We start from the raw sequence: 19,860 nt of genomic DNA on the forward strand, positions 1-19,860 counted from the left end.
CTTATCTCTGCAAGAACAGCAGATTTTTACTTGTATCCAGCACAAGAAAAAGAGATACAGAATTATGAGAGCTGTTCCATCCCATGGAACCAGCAGTGTGAATAGGAGCCTATGCCTTAATAATTCATGGTGGTTTTTCTTCCCCTGTTGGGCTTACGGATATAACTTAAAAGACCTATTCTGGGAGATGCTCCACACAAATTTTCAATACAGGGCTACAACGTTTATATTTAGTACAAATTTGCACTTTGCATCCACAAGAGAGCTCAGGCATGGGAATAAAAACCCATATTTAAATCTTTCTGTAAAACAAACTGAAAATAATAATAGAGGAAAACAGAAATCATTTCCAAGGATAAAGCATTTCTCAAAAAGTTTCCATGGAACTTTATTTAAGAAACTTGTAATATTAGAAAACAGAATAGACTTCTTAAAACACTTGCTCAGTATTGGTGTGACCCATCAAGTCCAGCTAACTTGATCACTGTATAAGCCACTGAAAAGGCAATATGAAAGAGAGACTCTCCACACAAGAAATTAAGCCATATATTGCACTGCAATGACAGCACCATGTCTTAAAAAGAACTCATTTCTTAGATGTAGCTGTATTCACCACTGCTCCACAAAACACTATGGCCAAATCAACTACTTTTTTACAGATCAAATCAGATGAGAAAAGAAGGAGTATAGACGAAATAAGCAGAGGGGAAGGGAACTCTATCAAACCAATAGCACTGAATACAGATATTCCACAAAGAATTAATTAGAAGAAATGCATATGCATATCTACTGCAAACCCATCTCCCAGAGCAAGTATGCCAGATAGTACTGCATTCTAACAGTGATACTAAATGCTAAAGAAGGATTTAAATAGCTTAAAATACCACTTTTAATTAAGGATTTCTATATTCAGATCAAACAAGTTGCCCATTGGATACAGGGAACTATTTACCATTATTTACTGCAGAGTAGCAAAGACAATTAACTTCTGAATCACTTGATATGACATCCAGCTCAAATTACCGACCAGTTGCAAAATGTGAGACAGCTACAGAACTATGGGCACAGACTTCAGTACGCAGGGTACTGAAAGGACTGCCGTGCTTAAACCCACAACCCCTGTCCCACAATTCAACATGCAATACCAAACCCTCGTGGAACCAGAAGGTCTTAGAGACAAAGCAGTGGATCAGCATAAGAGGGCAATGTGAATCATATCAAAGGAGAGGTATTATCTCTAGGCACAAGCTATTTACATAAATCCTAGTCTTTGTTTTAAACAAACCCAGCAGGATATCAGATCAGGAGGCCCAGGATGTGCAGACCAATTCTGTATGAGAACTTCAGTGGTAATTCTGTGATGAGCAAGACAAATCTTTTGGAAGACACGGGTTTCCAGTCAACAGGATGATTTCACTTTGTGAAACTTGTTAATTGTTGATTTATCAGATCGCCAAAGCAGCTCAAGCTCAAAATCCAAGGCTTGCTTGAGGATTTCCGAGTTGAGCTTGAGGTGAACTCAGCAGAGACATTTAAATAGTTTGTTGCCAAAATTTAAATAAAAATTCTTTGTCTTTCTTTTTCCAAACACACACACAAAAAAATCTGTGAAGTAAAAACATAGCCCAAACCCCCAATATAAACTAAATTGAGCTTGCAAATTAAAATTGTAAGAACAAAGACATATTGCTAAAAAAAAAAAAAAAAACATGGTTCCTCTTGAAATACAGACCCATCATGAGCAGTGAGTATAGCTGCGCTGCAGCTGAGAGTTTGACTGCTGTAGACTCAAAGGTAAAACAACATCAGTATGGTGCTAAATCCAAGTCTAACAACTCTGCTGTGCCCTATCCTGATAAGGTATAATGTCATATTTACAGAGCTCTGCTGCTTCCACACCTGAACTAGTGTCTCTGCATGGTGCTGTGCAGCTCTATAAAGGCGCCAGCACACCCAAGAGTAGTTCAGATTTGTGCACTATGCTCCACTGTGATGCCATGGATGTATTTTCTGTTGCTCTTCTGTCATGTTAACCTTGTCTCACAACGGCTCTTACTGAACTTCTAAGAAGTAATTAGTTCACTGCCTCACTCTTGCTGAGACATTATTTTCATGTCATTAGCAAGCTCTCAAGTACAGACCATCTCCATGCTCCTTTCTTGACAAACATCCAACTCTTGTTTCTACTGACAGAACAGTATTGGCAAGACGGATTGTTCCTAGCTATCTTCAGCGTGAGAAGGCTTACACCCTCAGGAAGTCATGATCACACTGTCTCCCTTGTTTGGCTAGACAGTCACTCGCCTCCTCACACCTTGGTCCACTTCTTCCCTGTCTGGTTCTCTTCCCACAGGTGGCTTCAGTCCTAGCAATGTTACATAGCTCTTTTCTCAGGCACAACTGATGTTCAGGGGACGCTTACAATCTGCTCTCCACCCACAGCTAGCAGCTTCCTCTATGAAATCCACCAGGCTGGCGTTTATAACACCAAAAATGATGAAGCCTACAGACTTGCAGGACCAGCTGAGAGCAGAGAACAGTAATCAGCAGCTGGCCTTCAGCTCCCTGGACTTATAGATACTTAAAACAATCACCTGCGTGTTTTATTTGCTACAATGCTTTTGACTTCTATCTTTTCTTTCCTACAATCAGCCTGCAGCCGCAATAGTTGCTCAAACCTATTCCCAAAAGGGACACAGGGTTTAAATAGACAAACACTGTGATGCTAAACAGGCTCTGCATATACAGTAACCATGCTCTGTCCTCCCTTTTAAGGAATACTAAACAGCTGGAATGCCTATGCAAATTTACATCTGAGGCATTTTGACCAAAGACATATGTTTCACAGTGGCTCGACTGCCTTAAGTTTAGTGATCTTAGACTACATGTATCTTGTGTCTCAGTGTCAAAATTATCATATCTTTCCTATCTAGATCAGTGTGAACCAATGCATATATACTCTGAGAAGCAAGTATATACTGTCACAATTCTGGTGTGTGCCATTTTCTTATTACTGCATTGCAATGTTACCCATTCTATTTAACAAGGAAAAAAACAAAGTAATCAAGTAGCACCTTAATAGCTGGAATAGCTATTACTGGAGAAAACATCTCTCTAGATTCTATAAAAATCAAGGCTCCTTATAGCATTAGTACCTAGCTTGGTGCCAAGAAGTTTGGTTTAATGCCAGTAAGTTACAACAAATTTCATATCAGCTACCAAGTTGTTCACTCACTAGCACAGAGATTTTGAAACTGAATTGCAAGGCTCCATCTTAAAGAAGTTAATATAAGAATTAATTCCTATGACCAAGATAACGAATATGCAAGTCATTCCTTTGATAAAACATTTATGAATAAGAAATACAAGCATATGATTTTAAAACCTAAATAAATTAATATGGAGTTGATCTGACAGAGAGTCTTCAAGTCACTCGAGGTTTAACAGTTTAGAGTATTAACTGCTGCTATTTCCTTGCCCAGAGGGAGGAACAAAATTTTACATACGTGCTTTGGAAGTACGCATTACTCTCACATTTTTTCCAGTAAGTATACTTCAGGAAAAAAGCGAAAACACCCTTTGCAACTTTAATACTAATATACTAGTTCAGACTACATGAACAGAAAGGAATTCCACACAAAATTATATACCACTGCAGCACACACACAAAAATCTAAAAATACTGAAAATTAAACTAATTATGAACATCAATACTGCATCTGTATGATGTTCTCTGAGTTATTGTAATTTATTGTACTGAACTTCTCTTTAACAGTAATGACAACAGTCATTGTCGAACGACACTGAGAGAACGAATACCTGTTGAACAGGTATTTGTTCAAACCACAGTTGCAAAGTTTTAGGGCATATAAGTGGCTATAAACCGGGCAAACAAGAGACTTACAAGTCTACCTAGAATGTGTCTGTCATTTGTCTCTGCTCTCCATTTCCCTTTCCATCTGACTTTATTCCCTCCAAAACACACTCTCCTGTGGTAGACACACTGAGAAGTCAATAGTACCTTTGAGCCAAGGAGAAATATTGACTCTAATGGTCAGGCCAATCTGGGAGAGGTGACAGGCAGCACTCTGCTTACTATCTGAAAAAGGCGGCAGGACTGGGGACCAGTTTCAAGGATGACAGGTGATCCCCTATGGATCTCTGCAAGGGACAGAGAGAGATGAGGCAAAAAAAGTGGCTGCAAAAGCCATTTGGAATGCAAAATATCAGTTTAAAGTGAAGTTGAAGGCAAGATGACAGAGGTGTGTATAATAATGTGCGAGTGGGAACCAGTCCTCTGGATACTCACATAATAAAGATCAGATTGAAGAAGTTTGAGAACAGGTGGCATACACAATAGCACACCCACTTTTCCAACATGAAACAGTTGCAGAATCCCTGGAGAGTAATGCTTTATGAAACTGCAAACCCTGCTACCAATTCCATCCTCTTTATTGTATCTTGGCACTGTCTACACAAGTGAAAAACAATTACAAAAATAGACACATACACTTTGGTTTTACTGGCTCCCAGAATGTGCCTGCAATGGAAGTAACAGTACTAACATTTGTCATCTTTTAAACTGCGGTTTCATTGAAAGGTGGTTGCTTCTGGAGCTTTTGCTTAGCACATCATTCGTGCGTTAGCCAACAGAATTCCCAAAAGCTTTTTCCCATGCTCCTTCTATTTGTATTTTTGCTAAAAACTATGCCCAACTGCAGGCTAATTCCAAAAGGTATCTGTAAAACTTGCATTTGAATGTTCTTCACTCACAGAACAGATGGAAAAACGAGTAAGGAGGAGATGAAGTATAGAGAAGCAAAGCAGACGTACAGAAAGCATGGCAATAGAAAACAGAAGTCATTTGACTCTCCGCTTCACCATAAGAGAAATGTTAATGTCCTTCAGACTGTGTCACATTCAATTCCTAAAACAGAATAGCAGCCACTGTGTTTCCACACTGAAAGTCATTTTCCCACTGCTTTTTGTAGACTGTTCACATTACTTAACTTTAAAGAGTCCAAGAGGCTTTTGATTGTTTCACTTCCTATTCCCTTCATTCTATTCTTGATCTTGTTGGGATTACTTTTTCCAAATGGTATCAGTAGAGCTGCCAGTCCCCAGGGCTCTTTATTGACCATTCGCTGAGTTCTATCTTCTTTCTCTAATATCCAGGCACTTTCTCTGGCCAAAGCAACAAACTTCTCCAGCTGTGGCTGATTAACATTCTTGCTGATATTAAGGTCTTGTTCAAAAGGATTCCAGATATAAAGAGGAGACGACTCAGGTTTATTTATTTCCTTTCCCTGCAGATAGTTAAAAGTAAAAGCCAAAGTTGCGTATGTGTTATAGGCAAAATAAGTAAGAAATCACTTGAGTTATTACACTAGCTCTAACAGTAAAAGTGTTTTGACCTACTAGAAAACTTTTTGTGGAAAAGAAAGTGATGATTAATCAAGTTAATTTCCCTGTCAATCTGACCGTATGATGACTCCTCTTTGAATCCTCTCAGTAGTTGTTTTCCTTGGTAAGTTCAGTTTATATTTCCTTCAAGACAAACAAGTAGAACAAACTGTCTATTTGGCCATTCCCCCGTTGCTTTTACACAAGCCTGAAATCTCACTCACTACAGCCTCCTAACTCACATCAACATTTGTGTACAGAGCATGGAGCAGCCTGAACGAGTCATATTAACCTGCACAGTCCTGTTTGCTAAACTACTACAAACACTCCATAGGCTCAAACCATTCCTCTCTCAGTTCTTATCAAGAGCTAGTATAGCAAAACATGATTACTGCCTTGGCTGAAATTCCTCACAGTTCCTTCTGGCCTTTAGTATAGAGATCTTCAGATCATTGTCAGCTTTTGGGCACCTGGCATAGTAAAAGGCAAGTTGCTGACACTATGTAGTTTGCTATTTAAACGCACTGCTGTCTCTGTGCTTATTAGTGCTCCTTTGCTGATATTTTCTTTATTATAGACTCTCTGCAAGCCTTCTACAGCAAGCTCTAGCAAGAACTTACCAGCTTAGACTTCCCAAGTAAGGAAATGTCCACACACATGCTACAACACACTCTTGCCCCAGGACCAATAGCATTGGTTGAACAGGTAGCACACCAGCATCTCAGACAATTCACCTGTCTACTCTAGGCTCCACCATATAGAGGGTTTTGCTTATCTTTTTTTGAAACTTAAAAACAGACAAAGGCACCTCAGCTTGATGGATTAGTTTCTTGGAACAACCTGAGCACTGTCAAAAAGAAAAAGAAAAAAAAAACACACAAAAAGACCCCACTTCTATGCAACTAGCCCACAGTGCCCAAATAGGAAATGAAATACACACAAGAGCATCCACAGAGCAACACTGTACTGAAATCCCCTATCCAGTATATCCATATCCTGTGTATTTAGTGTATTTATGTATGTACACACACAGACACATATCAATAAATAGCATGAGTGAAATGTACACAGAAAGCAAAGAGCTGCAACCCTCTGGGCAAGCACAGAATGATCCTGTTAACTGTCATGCTTACTGAATTGTAACTGCCCACACTGTATGCTAGTGTGAACTGTAGCAGGAAACTAAAATGTCAGAAGAAAGTTTCAAAACTCAGTTACAAAATTTAACATGGACACTGGGTCTAGACTCCCAACTTTAAATGCAATGCCCATTGGCATACAGGGTTGGTAACAGACATTTGCTATGACATATGTCATGATATTTAAAAAGTCTTCTTCCCACAAAATCAAAGCAGGAGCCATTTTAAAACAGCCACCTTCGATACACAGCAGTCAGGGGAAAAAAATTATATCCTACAGGCTTAGCATTAAAGTTTGTGCTTTCCATTACACCCAAGTAACGGTACAGCACCATTAAGAACGTTACACTAAGTGATGACGTTCTGAAAAGAAAGCTCACTTCCTTCATAAAAAGGACTCAGTTTCTGGATATCACCAATTTACTCTGTACATACAATTAAGTTCACAAAAATAGTTGTTTAACATCCGTAGTTTCTCAAATAGCAAATGGGGGAATTCAGTAGATAATAATGAGAGATTAAAATGCATTTACCTTTCGAAGATTTATGGAATTCTTTCTGAAATCAAAGTTTCCAAAATATTCAAAAAAGTCACGCAGCAATACATCTAAAGGGGAAAAAAAAAGTCAATAGTAACAGTAAGAAAAGGTCTATTCTTAACATACTGGCAAAAAAATATTTAAAGACTTACTTACCAAGTGTTTCTGTGTTTTTTGTAGAGTTAATCTTCCTTAAGTCACTAACAAACGAGCAATCATAACGTCCAATTACGTGCTTGTCGTCTTCATCTGAAACAAAAATTGCAAACTTTTTTTGAAGAGATAAACAACACAAATGCTGTTGTATTTAATAAAATTCTGAATTCAGTCATGGCTGGTATCTGTGACATGACTTTATACAATAATATTCACTGAATTCAATCAAGTTATGAGTTGATTTAAAAAGTGAACTCTCAGGTCAAGATTCAAGTTAAATGGTTGAAGACAAAAAAATAATTTTACAGATAGGCAAAGGAAAACGAGTAAATGCAGTATTTTTAAAACCTTACAAGAAGAATGTATATGACATTTATACCTCTGAAGTTATTTCCTTTAAGTAAGAAACCTAGTACCTTTGCATACAGTGGTTTATTATCCACTAAAACCCCACAAATCTACAAGGTTAATAACTGCAGAAGTGTTTTGGCAATCAGACCTGAAGCTTCTAGCCTTTTCTTCTTAAAAACAGGATTAGGAATAGTTTTGCAAAATTTCAAGATAAGCATTTCGTGCATAGGAATTCTACAGTCATTTTGAAAGCTTGTTGATAAATGTTAATGGAAATGTTTGAATTGCTTTCAAAGCAATCGAATACAGAACTTATCTACTCACAACTTGGAAGGAAGCATGTCAACAAGCATGAGACATAACTGAAGCATCAAGAGTCTGGGATGTCATTCTCCATGTTTTCATTAGATTTACTGAAGATACGTGAAATTATCATACCCTGAAAGCTATGTATGAAATGGCAAGAACAGCTAACTCACAAAGACGTAAGAATTATTTCTAGATGTCTTGAACATTCTCAAGGATACTGCAAATTGTGAGAAAAATCTTAACTCTTCTTTTAAACATCTGATGTCTATAAAACGACATGCATCATATTCATCAATCAAAACTGAAAACAAGCAGAGAGACTTTTGAGAATTTAAGTCTTCTAAAACAAAAATCAAAATAAAGCAAAACCAGCCAGCATGTGAAAGCAGCACTGAGACAGCTTTGATGAAAATAAACATGGCACAGAACAACATTAACCCCTCCAAGTAGAATTTACCATTGTAAAGAAAATGAGGTAATTTTGCTTTTAAAAATGTGGGGTTTCTTTTTCCACAAAAAATACAAGTGAAACTTGTATATTCCCTCAAACATATGGTATACACAATATATGTGGGTATCTGAGAGCATAAAGAAGTGGTTTGGGCTTATTCATAACTTTAGAGAAGAGAAAAATAAACATAAGAATCACACCAATTTCTTTCATTAACAGCTGTCCTTACCTGCTAGTTCTCTAAGACGGTCCACTGTTGGAATGATAGGCGGTGATCTCTTTTGCAGAAAAAACAGGACCATCATTGTTAGAGAGAAGTTTGTAATCCAAGCACCAGGAACGCTATTTGTAAGTCCATGTACACGGGCCCAACATCGTATACTGAACACTAGTGCTCTTACACGGGAATCAAGACAACCATAGATATACAAGAGTTCTGAACTTTTTATAGCAATGCTGAGGAAGAAAAAGCATGAGACGTGTAAATATGAGAGAAATGTGAAGTACTAGATTCAGTGCTAGCTTTTCAATCCTAAAGCATCAGTTACAAGTGAAGAGGATATTTATTAAAAAAAAAAATAGTAACAACTTTTACCCATTAAAAAATTAGAAGAGAATTCCTGGGATTGTCCAGGATTAAATCCCTGGTAGCTTCTCATAGTAAGGAGAACACAGTCAGGGATAAATACTAACACTGGACTTGCATTGTTTCCTTGTTCCGTATCACGAGGAAAAAAAAAAAAAATCGGGTACTCGGGAGCAAAACTATGCAGAATCGAGATTGAAAACATATATTTAATTTAGCCACAAATGTCTTAGGAATACAGTAGATAATCTCTATATCCTAATGAAAGTACAAACTAGAAGTTCTTTTACAACCTTGATCTAAAGAGTTATAGTATGATGAATTTAAAAATAAGTAATGCGCATAGAGACAGTGAAATCTACAAAACAAGTCAACTTAGTAGTTTTCAAACGACTAATGTTTGAAGTTTGATGTCCTTCAGTTTGTTACACTGCAGAATACATTTCTGAATTTTGAAATGTAAAGTATTAAAGACATTTTTAGTGTGACTAGAATAAATTTGAGGTTGTTGTTTAGCAAATGCTTTAAACAAACACAGTCACTGCTGCTAAAAGCAGCAGCTTTGCTTGTCGATGCTTGCTGTCATTCCCACACTACCATATCCATATTGTTGACAGGTATTTGTAACAACTATCCAGATCCTGCTGAAAAAGAACTCAAGTAGAAGGATAATAGTTTTCAAACAGATCAGTTTCTGATCTGCTTCACCACATGTTCATACAAACGTTCTTGTACTGTACAAAAGGGAGCGCAAGAAAAAGCAGGAAAAAAAAGATACTGGAAGCAGGGTGCAAGAACAAGACTTACACTGGGGACAGTTTGGGAACAGTTTTTGTCTAAAATGCTTGTTGAACTTGTGCAAGACTTTTTGCTCCCAATCTTGCACTTAGTTCCTTAAAAAAAAAATATGTTTTAGATAAATTTCCCAATGTGAAAGTTTTGTAATACCTTGACTTTTTAGATTTTGATTGTGAAGTGCTTCCCTGTGTCCACAAATATTTGTTATTACTCCAAATGGTAACAATAGAACACACAGAGAGTCACAACTGACCTACTACTCAGCAGAGAAGTATAAGGAAGTTTGCAGAGAACTGCTTGCTGACTTTCCCTGTGGCTGCATATACAAGGCTCTGCTTCAAAGCAGAAAAATTATTTTGCTACAATACATTTCCTCAGTATTGTCTTAATAACCCCTGTATATTCCAAAAAAGAATTTTGGATAATTCAGAAAATTCAATCTAGGATCTGATTATATCACAGAATCTGTATTAAAAGTTATAACAAACTCCTCTTGAAAGATAATCACTCATATGTTATCACTCCCTGACACCAGTGAAAAGGGTCAGGTACTTATTTTTTAGTGTGCATCTTTAGTCCAGTATACATCTGTATCACTGGCATAAACTTCCATTCTTAATAAGTTAAAAAAATAAAAAAAAAAAAAAACAACAATGCTTCCAATCAACCACTAGTCACCTAAAAAAATGACAGCAAGTAGGAAAAGGGTAAACACACACAAAGGGATATTTCTGAGAATCCTGCTCCCTCTACTGGACACTCTTCTGAAAACTCCTAATGATAGTAACAATCAGTGAGGTAACTTATCATTCAAGATACTTTGCCAGCAAACAGGTGCACACAGGCACTTGAAACAAAAAACAAAGAACCCTGAAGTAACTACAAACCCAACCACTGCAAAGCAGCTGGAAGACTATGATGAAAATTAATACAATGCAGTTTCTTAATCTGAAAAGAAATCCGAGGATGACTGTGCATATGCCTATGTGTGTGAAGGGAAGTAATGACTAAAGAACCCCGTCTTCTTTCAATTCTTCACAATGACAGCATTTTTACACAGTGTTCTTCAGGACTTTAGATTCAGCTAGCAAGTGTTTACTATACTGGAGAAGAGTCAAAAATACCATTTATACTTTCAGAGCCAGCAATTTTAAGTGCTCTTTTATTGTATACGTTACAAAAACAACGCAGAAACTACTAGACGGTGTTCATCACAGGTTTCCAGATTACAGATACATTCTACCTAAACTTTTTAAAAACCATGTCTTACCTATTGCTCACTGACAGATCACACTGAAATCCTGTTGGCTGATGGGAAAATTTCACCAGCGGGCAGCGAGCGTTGAGGATCTTCTGCACACTCACGCATCCAGGACCAAAATGATCAAGGCAATCGCCAATCACAGACAGAATTTTCTGAGTCGCCAGTCTTTCGGATGGTAATCTTTTCATCTGATACTCCATTTCAAAGGGACCTTTTTTCTACCACAAAATTTTAAAAGTAAACTGTTACCTGTGGAACTAAAGAGATATTTAAGAATACTTCTGAAAGACTACCACAATTTGCAAAGGTGTCTGCGCAATCAGAGATTCTAAGACAAATGTATTATTTAAAGCAGCCTGCAGAACCTGGTAAAATGTACTATTTTATATTCTTTCTCAATGATTCAATTTTTGCAGATTAATAACCAATTAATTATTGTGAAATTAGTTGCTCAGATGAGGGTATAATACATCACACTATTGTCTAAAGCAAGTAATTCTGGAATTCCTGAGACATTATGTACATTCTGATTGAAAAAAGGCATACTTAAACAAACAAAAAGGATGAAACACAACCAAACCACTGCTGATTTCATGCTATCAGTATTTTTTTCCATATCCTCACATTACATATTATTGACTCAAGTAGCACTGTAAAATAAAATCTTTTTCATTTTGAAAAGAATCCAGAAATTTTAGCATGCAAATTTCCCAATGTTTTAAAATAACAATGAGTTTCTCTAACTCTGAAAATAATAACTTCACATCAGATATGTTTTTTCCTGACAAATAAATAAATTCTGGAACTGCATTCTGACCATATTAGACATGTAATTTCCTGTATGCCTTTGTAGTTGTAGTTTTCATACACATAATTTATATTGAAATAAAGCACTTCTATGAAATCTACTCTCTTTAGAGTCTCTGTATTTGTAAATGTCAGCTATTTTTGCTTGCTGATTTGATACCTTACACCGACTTAACCTTCTCTTTAGAGCATGTTACGGGTGAATGCACACTAAATGATGAAAAGCATTACACAACGACCTAAACAGTCCTCTGAGACACAACTACCTGAGGTTACCTTTGTTATCACCAGGTTAGTGGGAAGAAACCAGGCGCCTACAGACAGGCACAATTCAGAAGTCATGGACCTTAGGACCCCCTCCCCATGAACCCACCTTAAAGCACCCAATTTCTGCGCAACTCTGGCAAATACTCAGGCATTTTTTCCTGTTCGCCTCTTGCCCACACTTCTCCAGCCAGAGCCACTGTTTGAATGTACCAGAATGGCAAACCCTGATATACACTGCCAAACAGGATTAAAATGCTATGACCTTGGAGCAAGGCTGGCTCAAAGTGAGAGGAACCCACACCGATACAGAAAGTGAGCCTGGAACTGCCCTGAAATACCTCTAAGTCTTTAAGTGGAAGTGAATAGGTTAGAGGTTGAGGTAGATGACAGGGAAGACGGAGATGGGGACTTCGCTGATGAGTCAGTACACTGGTGTTTTTACCTTTGCGCGTGACAAAAATCACAGCGGGCCTTCCCAGAGAACTGTTTAGTATCTCTCGGGAGCTAGATGATCATCTCAGTAATTGACAAGACTTTCACATACAGCTTTAGCTCCAGTTGTGGGTAAGATGAAGAACTGATACACTTACCCTAGACCTGTGGTTCTCCTCCTATTCCAGCCATGTTGCCCACAACAGAAGATGTGAATAAATAAACTAGTATTTTTGGGTAAATTGATATACTGCCCCCCCCCAAAAAAAGCCTAACTTTTTCCATCCAAAAACTATGACTCTAAAATGATCATTAAAGTATGTTTAAAATCACTCACTGCTCTCCCAAACTGCCTGCATGTTAAAACATCATCTCTCTGCTCATCAAACATATTTGTACCTAGTCCTTTGATCACCCATAGGAAAGAATAAAATACAATGAAAAAAAGTCAGATAGTCACAGATTCCATAGTAAAGAATGCTCCCACCTTTGCTGCCCTTTTAACTCACAATCACTGTTCAGTTTTCCATGAAACTAAATAAGTAAATGTAAACAGATGCTGAAATACCTGGTCTTCCTCCACTGCTGGTAGCCTCCTAAAATTCTGCAATAAATTGGCAGGCAGAAGATACTCTTTCCTCTGCTGCTATTCAACTTATAAATTATTTTCCTTCATTCGCTTATCCCAAGACAGACAATCAGTTTATGCACATTAGTAACACAATTTGCCAGGGAGAATACCATTTTTGTCTTTCTCGGAAGCACTAAGCATAGGTTGCCTATTAGGGACGGTGTACCCACACCACAATTTCCTGCAAAGTAAAAAGCTCTCTAGGTGCTGGCATCTTGATCTCCTTTATTCTTTGATTATGCCTGAACCAAAATGCAAGAGTTGCACTATTGACTTTCACTCTCTTTTATAGGACAACTCTCTAATGTACCTTATTTTTATACAACCTTTGAAATTAAGACAACAGGTTTGCCCCCATTTTAGCAGTGCAAAATATCAATAAAACCAACAAGATTATCTTCTTTAATGCATAACAACTGTGCTTGTATACAAGGCAAAAGTCTCACTGCATCACACCTAACAGTTTAAATGTGCCACGCAGCCTACTAACCTGTCACGTAACATGAAGACATGAGCTCAAATAGTAGCCCTGGTGGTTTGTGCTGAGGAGCCCCACAGTAATAAGTATGTCAACTGTCCACAAGTAATCACAACTGCTAATAATCTAGCCTACCTCCAAATACTTTTAAAGTTTATAACAGGTTTAAATAGTACAGTTCATTTATGACATGATGTAGGACAAATAATTATGGAAATCCTGTGCTTTCTTTTCTGTAGAAATTTCGGCAGATGCACAACAAAACTCCCAGTAAAACACACATATACATCTATCTGTCCGTGCACTGAGGGAAGAGATGGCATCATCTCTTTGGTGCTTCTCAGACCACTGTATTATTTTGATTCCTACCACAGTATTTGAGTACCTCCCACAGTCCCATGAGAGCACAAGTTGCTTCAAAACACCCAAATGATAAAATGGCAGCTCAGGAGTAACATTCTTATACTATGATATTTAGAGCATCCAGATGAGTTTAAACAACAGTAGCACATATTACACTATCCATACAGTCAGCACCAGCAAGAATGCAATGTCAGTGTTTTAACATTAACACAGCTGCCATGCCAACAGCATAACAGGCTGTTAATACACTGATAAAAATACAACTAGCTTGTCTGGTTTGCAGATAACGGAGATCGGAGATCGTGCTCAGAACATCCACCTCATTTTTACCTAGTTCATTACACATTTACAGTCTTCTCTTTCCAAGTCTACTGTCAATTACTAATTAGAAGGTAAACTTGCTGTATGAGCTCAGTAAGAAAACTGAAATGGTTTTCATAAACTGACCAACATGTTAACACTATCAACAAAAACAGTTACAGTGATAAAGGAAATGGTTTCAGAGTCGTAGTCAAGTATGATTTTCCTAGTTGTGGCAAAAGATACAACAGACAAGATCACCTGAAATAATCTTTTTAAATGTAGAACTAACTCAAACTGAGAAAAAGAGCCTGACAATCCTCCAATAATACATGTGCACACACATGCACAAAATAATTATGCTTGAAGTATATGCCCAACAGCTCCAGAGAAGGAAAACCAGGATAGTTTCCCAGCAGGATGGGAAGGTCTGCCTTTGCTGAATTAGCTCTGAGAGACCAGGGTTTCCTCCACAGTGAAATCCACCCTGATGGTGCAGACAAAGCCTACATAAACACTGAATCACTTTTTCCTATAATGGCAAACATCTCTTCTTTCATGTCACACTCAGTTTTTGAAAGTCTTCATGTCTAAACATTCAAATAACAATCTCTAGTACAGGCTGATGTGAAACCTTTATCAGAGTCTACGTACACAGATTTCTACATGCAAGGTACGCTTTCTACATGCATGCTCTGCCAAAAAAATCCAACAGACTGAAGATGCAAGGCATCATCTTACCATTTTTGTAGTGTGCTTTCTTGTTTCATTAAAGTCCAGAAACATGTCCACATCACATCCCAGTTTGCCGAAGGTGTTCACTGAAGAGCCAAATGGCTTTACCACGCTGTCTGGAAAATATGCACGTGCGAAGTCCCGAACCAGGGAACAGGCCAGAAATCGAAGCTTGATATTTTCTTCTGTAAGCTGATACTCATTCAGTAAAGTGTACATCTGACTGCTTATCTAGTTAAGAAATTGAACACTGTGAAGAACAGTGACCCATAATATATCTTTTTTCTACTTCATATGATTGTAGTTTGAACAAAATTTTGATTCACAGAGAGGTTTATTTGATACAGAAAAATATTTTTGGCAATTAAAACAACAAATTTCACCTATTTGTTCCAATGTATGAGGCGCATTCATGCAAAATCCTCATTTTTTTTTAAAGACAGAAATAACTGCTAAATTGTACATGTCCACTTGCAAATCTGAAATACATATGATTCATTTTTAATTGAGAGAGATCTACAAATCTATACGTACATTGTCAGCACCACAAAGCTTTTGAATAAGGTCTTTCACTGGAATGTGAGACTGAGGAGAGAGGTGAATTGGTGTCTCAGGAGCAGCTTGACCGACTGGGTTTTTCAGCATGAAAGTAAAAAGTCTAGATTTAAATGGAACAACATGATGTTCTGCAGCATTTGGGATTCCAATAACATCCTGCAATGAGGCTATACTGTTCTTTTCAGAAAATTCTATTACGGCATGGATACCCTAAAACATTAAGAAGGGAAATAGACAGGATTAGATAACTGCATACAAGTCTTGAACTGACTGTACTGATGTTATCAAGATGTTTCCTGGGAACATTGCAACAATACAGTACAACAGTTTTGAAGCTGAGTGCTACTTTTCACACCCCAGCACTTTCTAGACACCTTTTGATACGAGGTCAGAAATTTTTAAGATATGCAACTCTTAGCAGTGAACATTAAACAGAAAAGTAGTAAAATCCATTTACCTTTACAATTGTAATATTCAAAAAACACATTAAAAAGGTTACCTCTACTGTTAGAGCAGTGAGTAGTATTATGTATAAGTTTCAAAGATTTAGTTCAAAACAGGTTGCTATCCATCATACACAGCAGGTGTTGCTTAACTGACTTAAGAAAACTGTTACTCAGTAACTTGTAAACTTTAATAAAGATAAAAACAAGTTTAATACATCAGTTGTGCAGAATATGCTCAACTTACATATGTAAGGCCTAGTCCAAATGCTAGCATTTCTTTTTGTTTAAGTTTATATCATCAATTACTTACACGATTTTCAAAAAAGAAGTGACTGTTAATTTTTCCATGACTGGACAAATACTGCAATAATTTTTTCTCATTAATTTTTGGTGGACATTTAATTAAAATAGTCCTTTCTGCTTGCTCCAGTCGTTCTATCTGAACTTCTGTGAAAGTCTTCTTTCTGGTATTGACCTCAGCATCTGTGTGAACAAATGAGCATTAAGGTTTTTGCTATATAAACATGAAGATTTAAAATTGAATCTAGTATACTTAATCTTCTTTTGGGATTGGACAAATCAACAAAAATTTCCTCTGGCTCTCCAGGAGCAACAAAGAAAGCAATTAAGAAACTTAAGTGCAACTCTCTCACAAATGTGTACATTTGTACAAATGAACACTAGGAAACACAGGAAGAAAACAATACTAGCCTCCCTTGATCCCACAGGAAGGTTGATGATACAAGGAATACTTGCTCTTCTCTTATTTGCTGTTCACTATCAGAAAATTGAGCATACACAGTCGGATTTGGTGTACTAATCTCGCAGTAAGGGACCTAGCTAGGGTACCAGGCAAAGCTAGGCCTTTGGTAAGCTGCACTGAAAAGAAAATCTACCTCTGCTACCATAAAACCATCACTTTTACCTTCAGAACAATGAAGTATTTAGTTATTTTTGTAATTTAGTATCTTTTTTTTTACTGTAACTCTAATCCCTCCAAATGCACTTAAGACTACACTTTCATCTACTCATCAATTCACAGATCAGTCATATCCCACCATACTACGGACAACATATATCGTTGCTGACAGCCTACAGAATCAACATGGAAATGAGACATGCTGGAACATCGATAAGCACAGAAAAAGTATTTTACAAGAGGTTTATTGTTTCTCTCACACAGACTTATAAATAATAAGCACTCAGAGTAGTTGTTTCAATAGCTTAATTTTATATAGCACTGAAGAAGCGCTTTATGAAAAAGATAAATATTCTACTGTCCCTGGGGACAGAGAAGGGATTGAGATGCAGAACTGACAAGTCCTACAGGCCAGTGACACAACCAGAAGATGAACCCAAACCTCCTTACTCCCAGGGCTCCCTCCACCAGGCCAGATTGGTCTTGCAATTCTTTAATCATACACTACTTGTATATACTTAAGTACTATCGCAGAATGAGTGCTCCCTAAGCTCTGCTGCCATTTGCACAGCATAAATATAGCACAAATGCAGAAGACTACATCCAAATGGTTGTTTAAAGCATTTTTAAACATGAGAGGAGCATTCAATTTTACTTTTTTCTCCTGCTTCCAACAACATTTCCATTAAAGTGATTGTGAAACAATATCACTGAATAGGCATACACCAGCACTACTGCTGGAAGAAACGCCCCATCCTGCACATGGTGCTCACATATATTCTAATGCTGCCCTCTGATGCTAGCCTAAGTATTCACATGGCCATGTAACAAACCAGGTGAGACGAATGATCTAGGTTATATATTAAAAAAAAAAAAAAAAAAAAAAAGGAACCTGGAACTATTCTTTACTCTGATTTGCTCTTGCTCTGCATGTCTGTGTTAGCACAAGAATGTGAACAGCACAAGACTGCTGCTTTTGTCAGCAGTGTTAGCTTCACAAACTGAAACACCCTGATCTCCTACCAAAAAGGTGCCACCTAATGCTGCCCTGAAACACAAATATCAGCATAAGCGCCAACTCAGGCTCACACCTGCACTATCATGTTAAGTTGCACGGTACATCCAAGTCTCTGCACTAACTCTGCTCGGCCCTCACCAGCTCTCTGTTCTTGGCTTGCAGCAAATGTTGACTGACATTCACACGCTTTCAGCGCGGCGCCTGACGGAGCCCCTCGGGGATAACGGCTACCCCTTGGCTTACCTCCAGCTGACTCCCACACGGGATAAACCATGTTTTGAACAAGGGCAGCAGACTGCTCTCCCGCGCTGGGCAGAGCTGCCGGGGGCCCCCGGCCTTGGGGCGCCCCGCGGCACGGCCCGGGCCCGAATCGCCGCTGGAAACACGCCCCGCGCCGCCGCCCAGGCCCGGCCCGACCCCCGGCCCGCCCGGCCGGCCCAGGCCGCGCTGAGGCGGAGCGGGGGAGCAGCGCGGCCCGGCGCCCCCCGCCCTCACCTGCCTCCTCAGCGCCGGCCGCCTGCGGCGCCCTCTGCACGGCGGCGCCGGTGGAGCCGAGCCGCGCGCACCGGCGGCCCGAGCAGTCGCCGGCGGCCGCCGAGGCGGGGAGGCGCAGGCGGCCCCGCAGCAGGGCCAGCGCCCGCCCGCCCGCGCGGTGCGCCATTACCCGGCAGCGCCGGCTCCTGCTGCGCAGGCGCCGCCCGCCGCGCTCTACGGCAGCCGGCGAGGCCCAGCCTGCCGCGTCCCGCGCTGCGCGCTGCCCGACGGGGCGGGCTGCCGCGGCAGGCAGCGCGCCGCCTCTGCGGGGCCCGGAGCGCGCTTTTTTGTCTCTCTCCCTCTCTCTCTCTCTCTCTCTATTTATTTATTTGTTTGTTTATTTATTTATTTATTTATTTATTTTCAGCAAATATAACTCCTTGCAACAGAAGCAGTTCCCCACCTGTGGAATGGAAAAGACATAATTTTCTGTAATGTTTGAACGGAGAGTCGTTTATGTGGAACTTGTGGGCACATCTGCAGTATAAATTAGGCGTCGTGTGACTTACACCAGCAGGTCCTCACTACTTGGTAGCCTCCTAGTAAGTCGGGGACTGTAAGTCATTACTGTGACCTTACTATCTTGGTTTTGTGCTGCAGGATGATCCCAAATACGAGGAGCAGACTGCTTTTAAAACGCTGCGCTTTTACGTATGTATGCCATAGAGCAGAAACTTCTGCTTCCTCCATGTGCCTGTAGTAAGTACCTAATTTCGTTCTGGCATCCTGTGACATGTCTGTCCTGAATCCATTGATGTGGAAAGAGAGAAACTCCTCCTCTTCTTTTCCTTTGAACCTGATCTAAAAAAGGAAAATGGTTTCATTAAAATTAATTGTGGGCTTGGGAAAACTAATAACCCAGACAGGTTCCTGAAAGAGGATACCTAAATTATGCTAGCATGAGAGCTGCTGTAATACATTAGGGGTGTGTTACTCAGCCTTAACCTCCCACTTCTTGGTTGCTGCCAATTCCACCCTCTTCTAGGCCTCATTCCTTCTCCTATAGCCGACCTTCTTCCCAAATTCCCTATATTTCCTTCCTCCGTTTTTTTCTCGTTAGTCATCTTCACCTTTCTTGATTTTTTTCCACAGGCATTTCTTTGTGAATACACTGAATAGCGCAATTGAACAAGAACAAACTTGACAAAGAAGATCTGTATGTCTTGTATGGAGATTTGCCACTGCATCACCTGTATGTTTTAAGAAGAAACTCTGTGTGAACAGAGGTCAACACTGCTAGCCATGTCCCACATACTAAACTTATGAAGCTAGAACACAACTAGATTGAGCTGCAAGGAGTTACACATACTGAAAATAAACACTGAGGCCTAAGGTGAATTCTTTGCCCTGAAATTTTGTAATGAAAGTTTTGCCAT

General features: G+C 39.0%; 1 protein-coding gene across 1 annotated transcript; it reads right to left on the minus strand.

Annotated features, from left to right (window-relative positions):
* Positions 1-372: 372 nt before the first annotated feature.
* MTPAP (mitochondrial poly(A) polymerase) lies at positions 373-18,611 on the minus strand. Its single transcript, XM_062568982.1, is given in 10 exon segments — positions 373-5,000; positions 5,003-5,306; positions 7,076-7,149; positions 7,238-7,330; positions 8,578-8,804; positions 11,003-11,214; positions 15,016-15,240; positions 15,544-15,777; positions 16,324-16,496; positions 18,446-18,611. Coding segments are annotated over 10 exon segments (1,788 nt in total). The 3' UTR covers positions 373-4,920.
* Positions 18,612-19,860: the final 1,249 nt, after the last annotated feature.

Source organism: Rhea pennata, chromosome 2 (assembly GCF_028389875.1).
Source record: "Rhea pennata isolate bPtePen1 chromosome 2, bPtePen1.pri, whole genome shotgun sequence".
Lineage (NCBI taxonomy): Eukaryota > Metazoa > Chordata > Aves > Rheiformes > Rheidae > Rhea > Rhea pennata.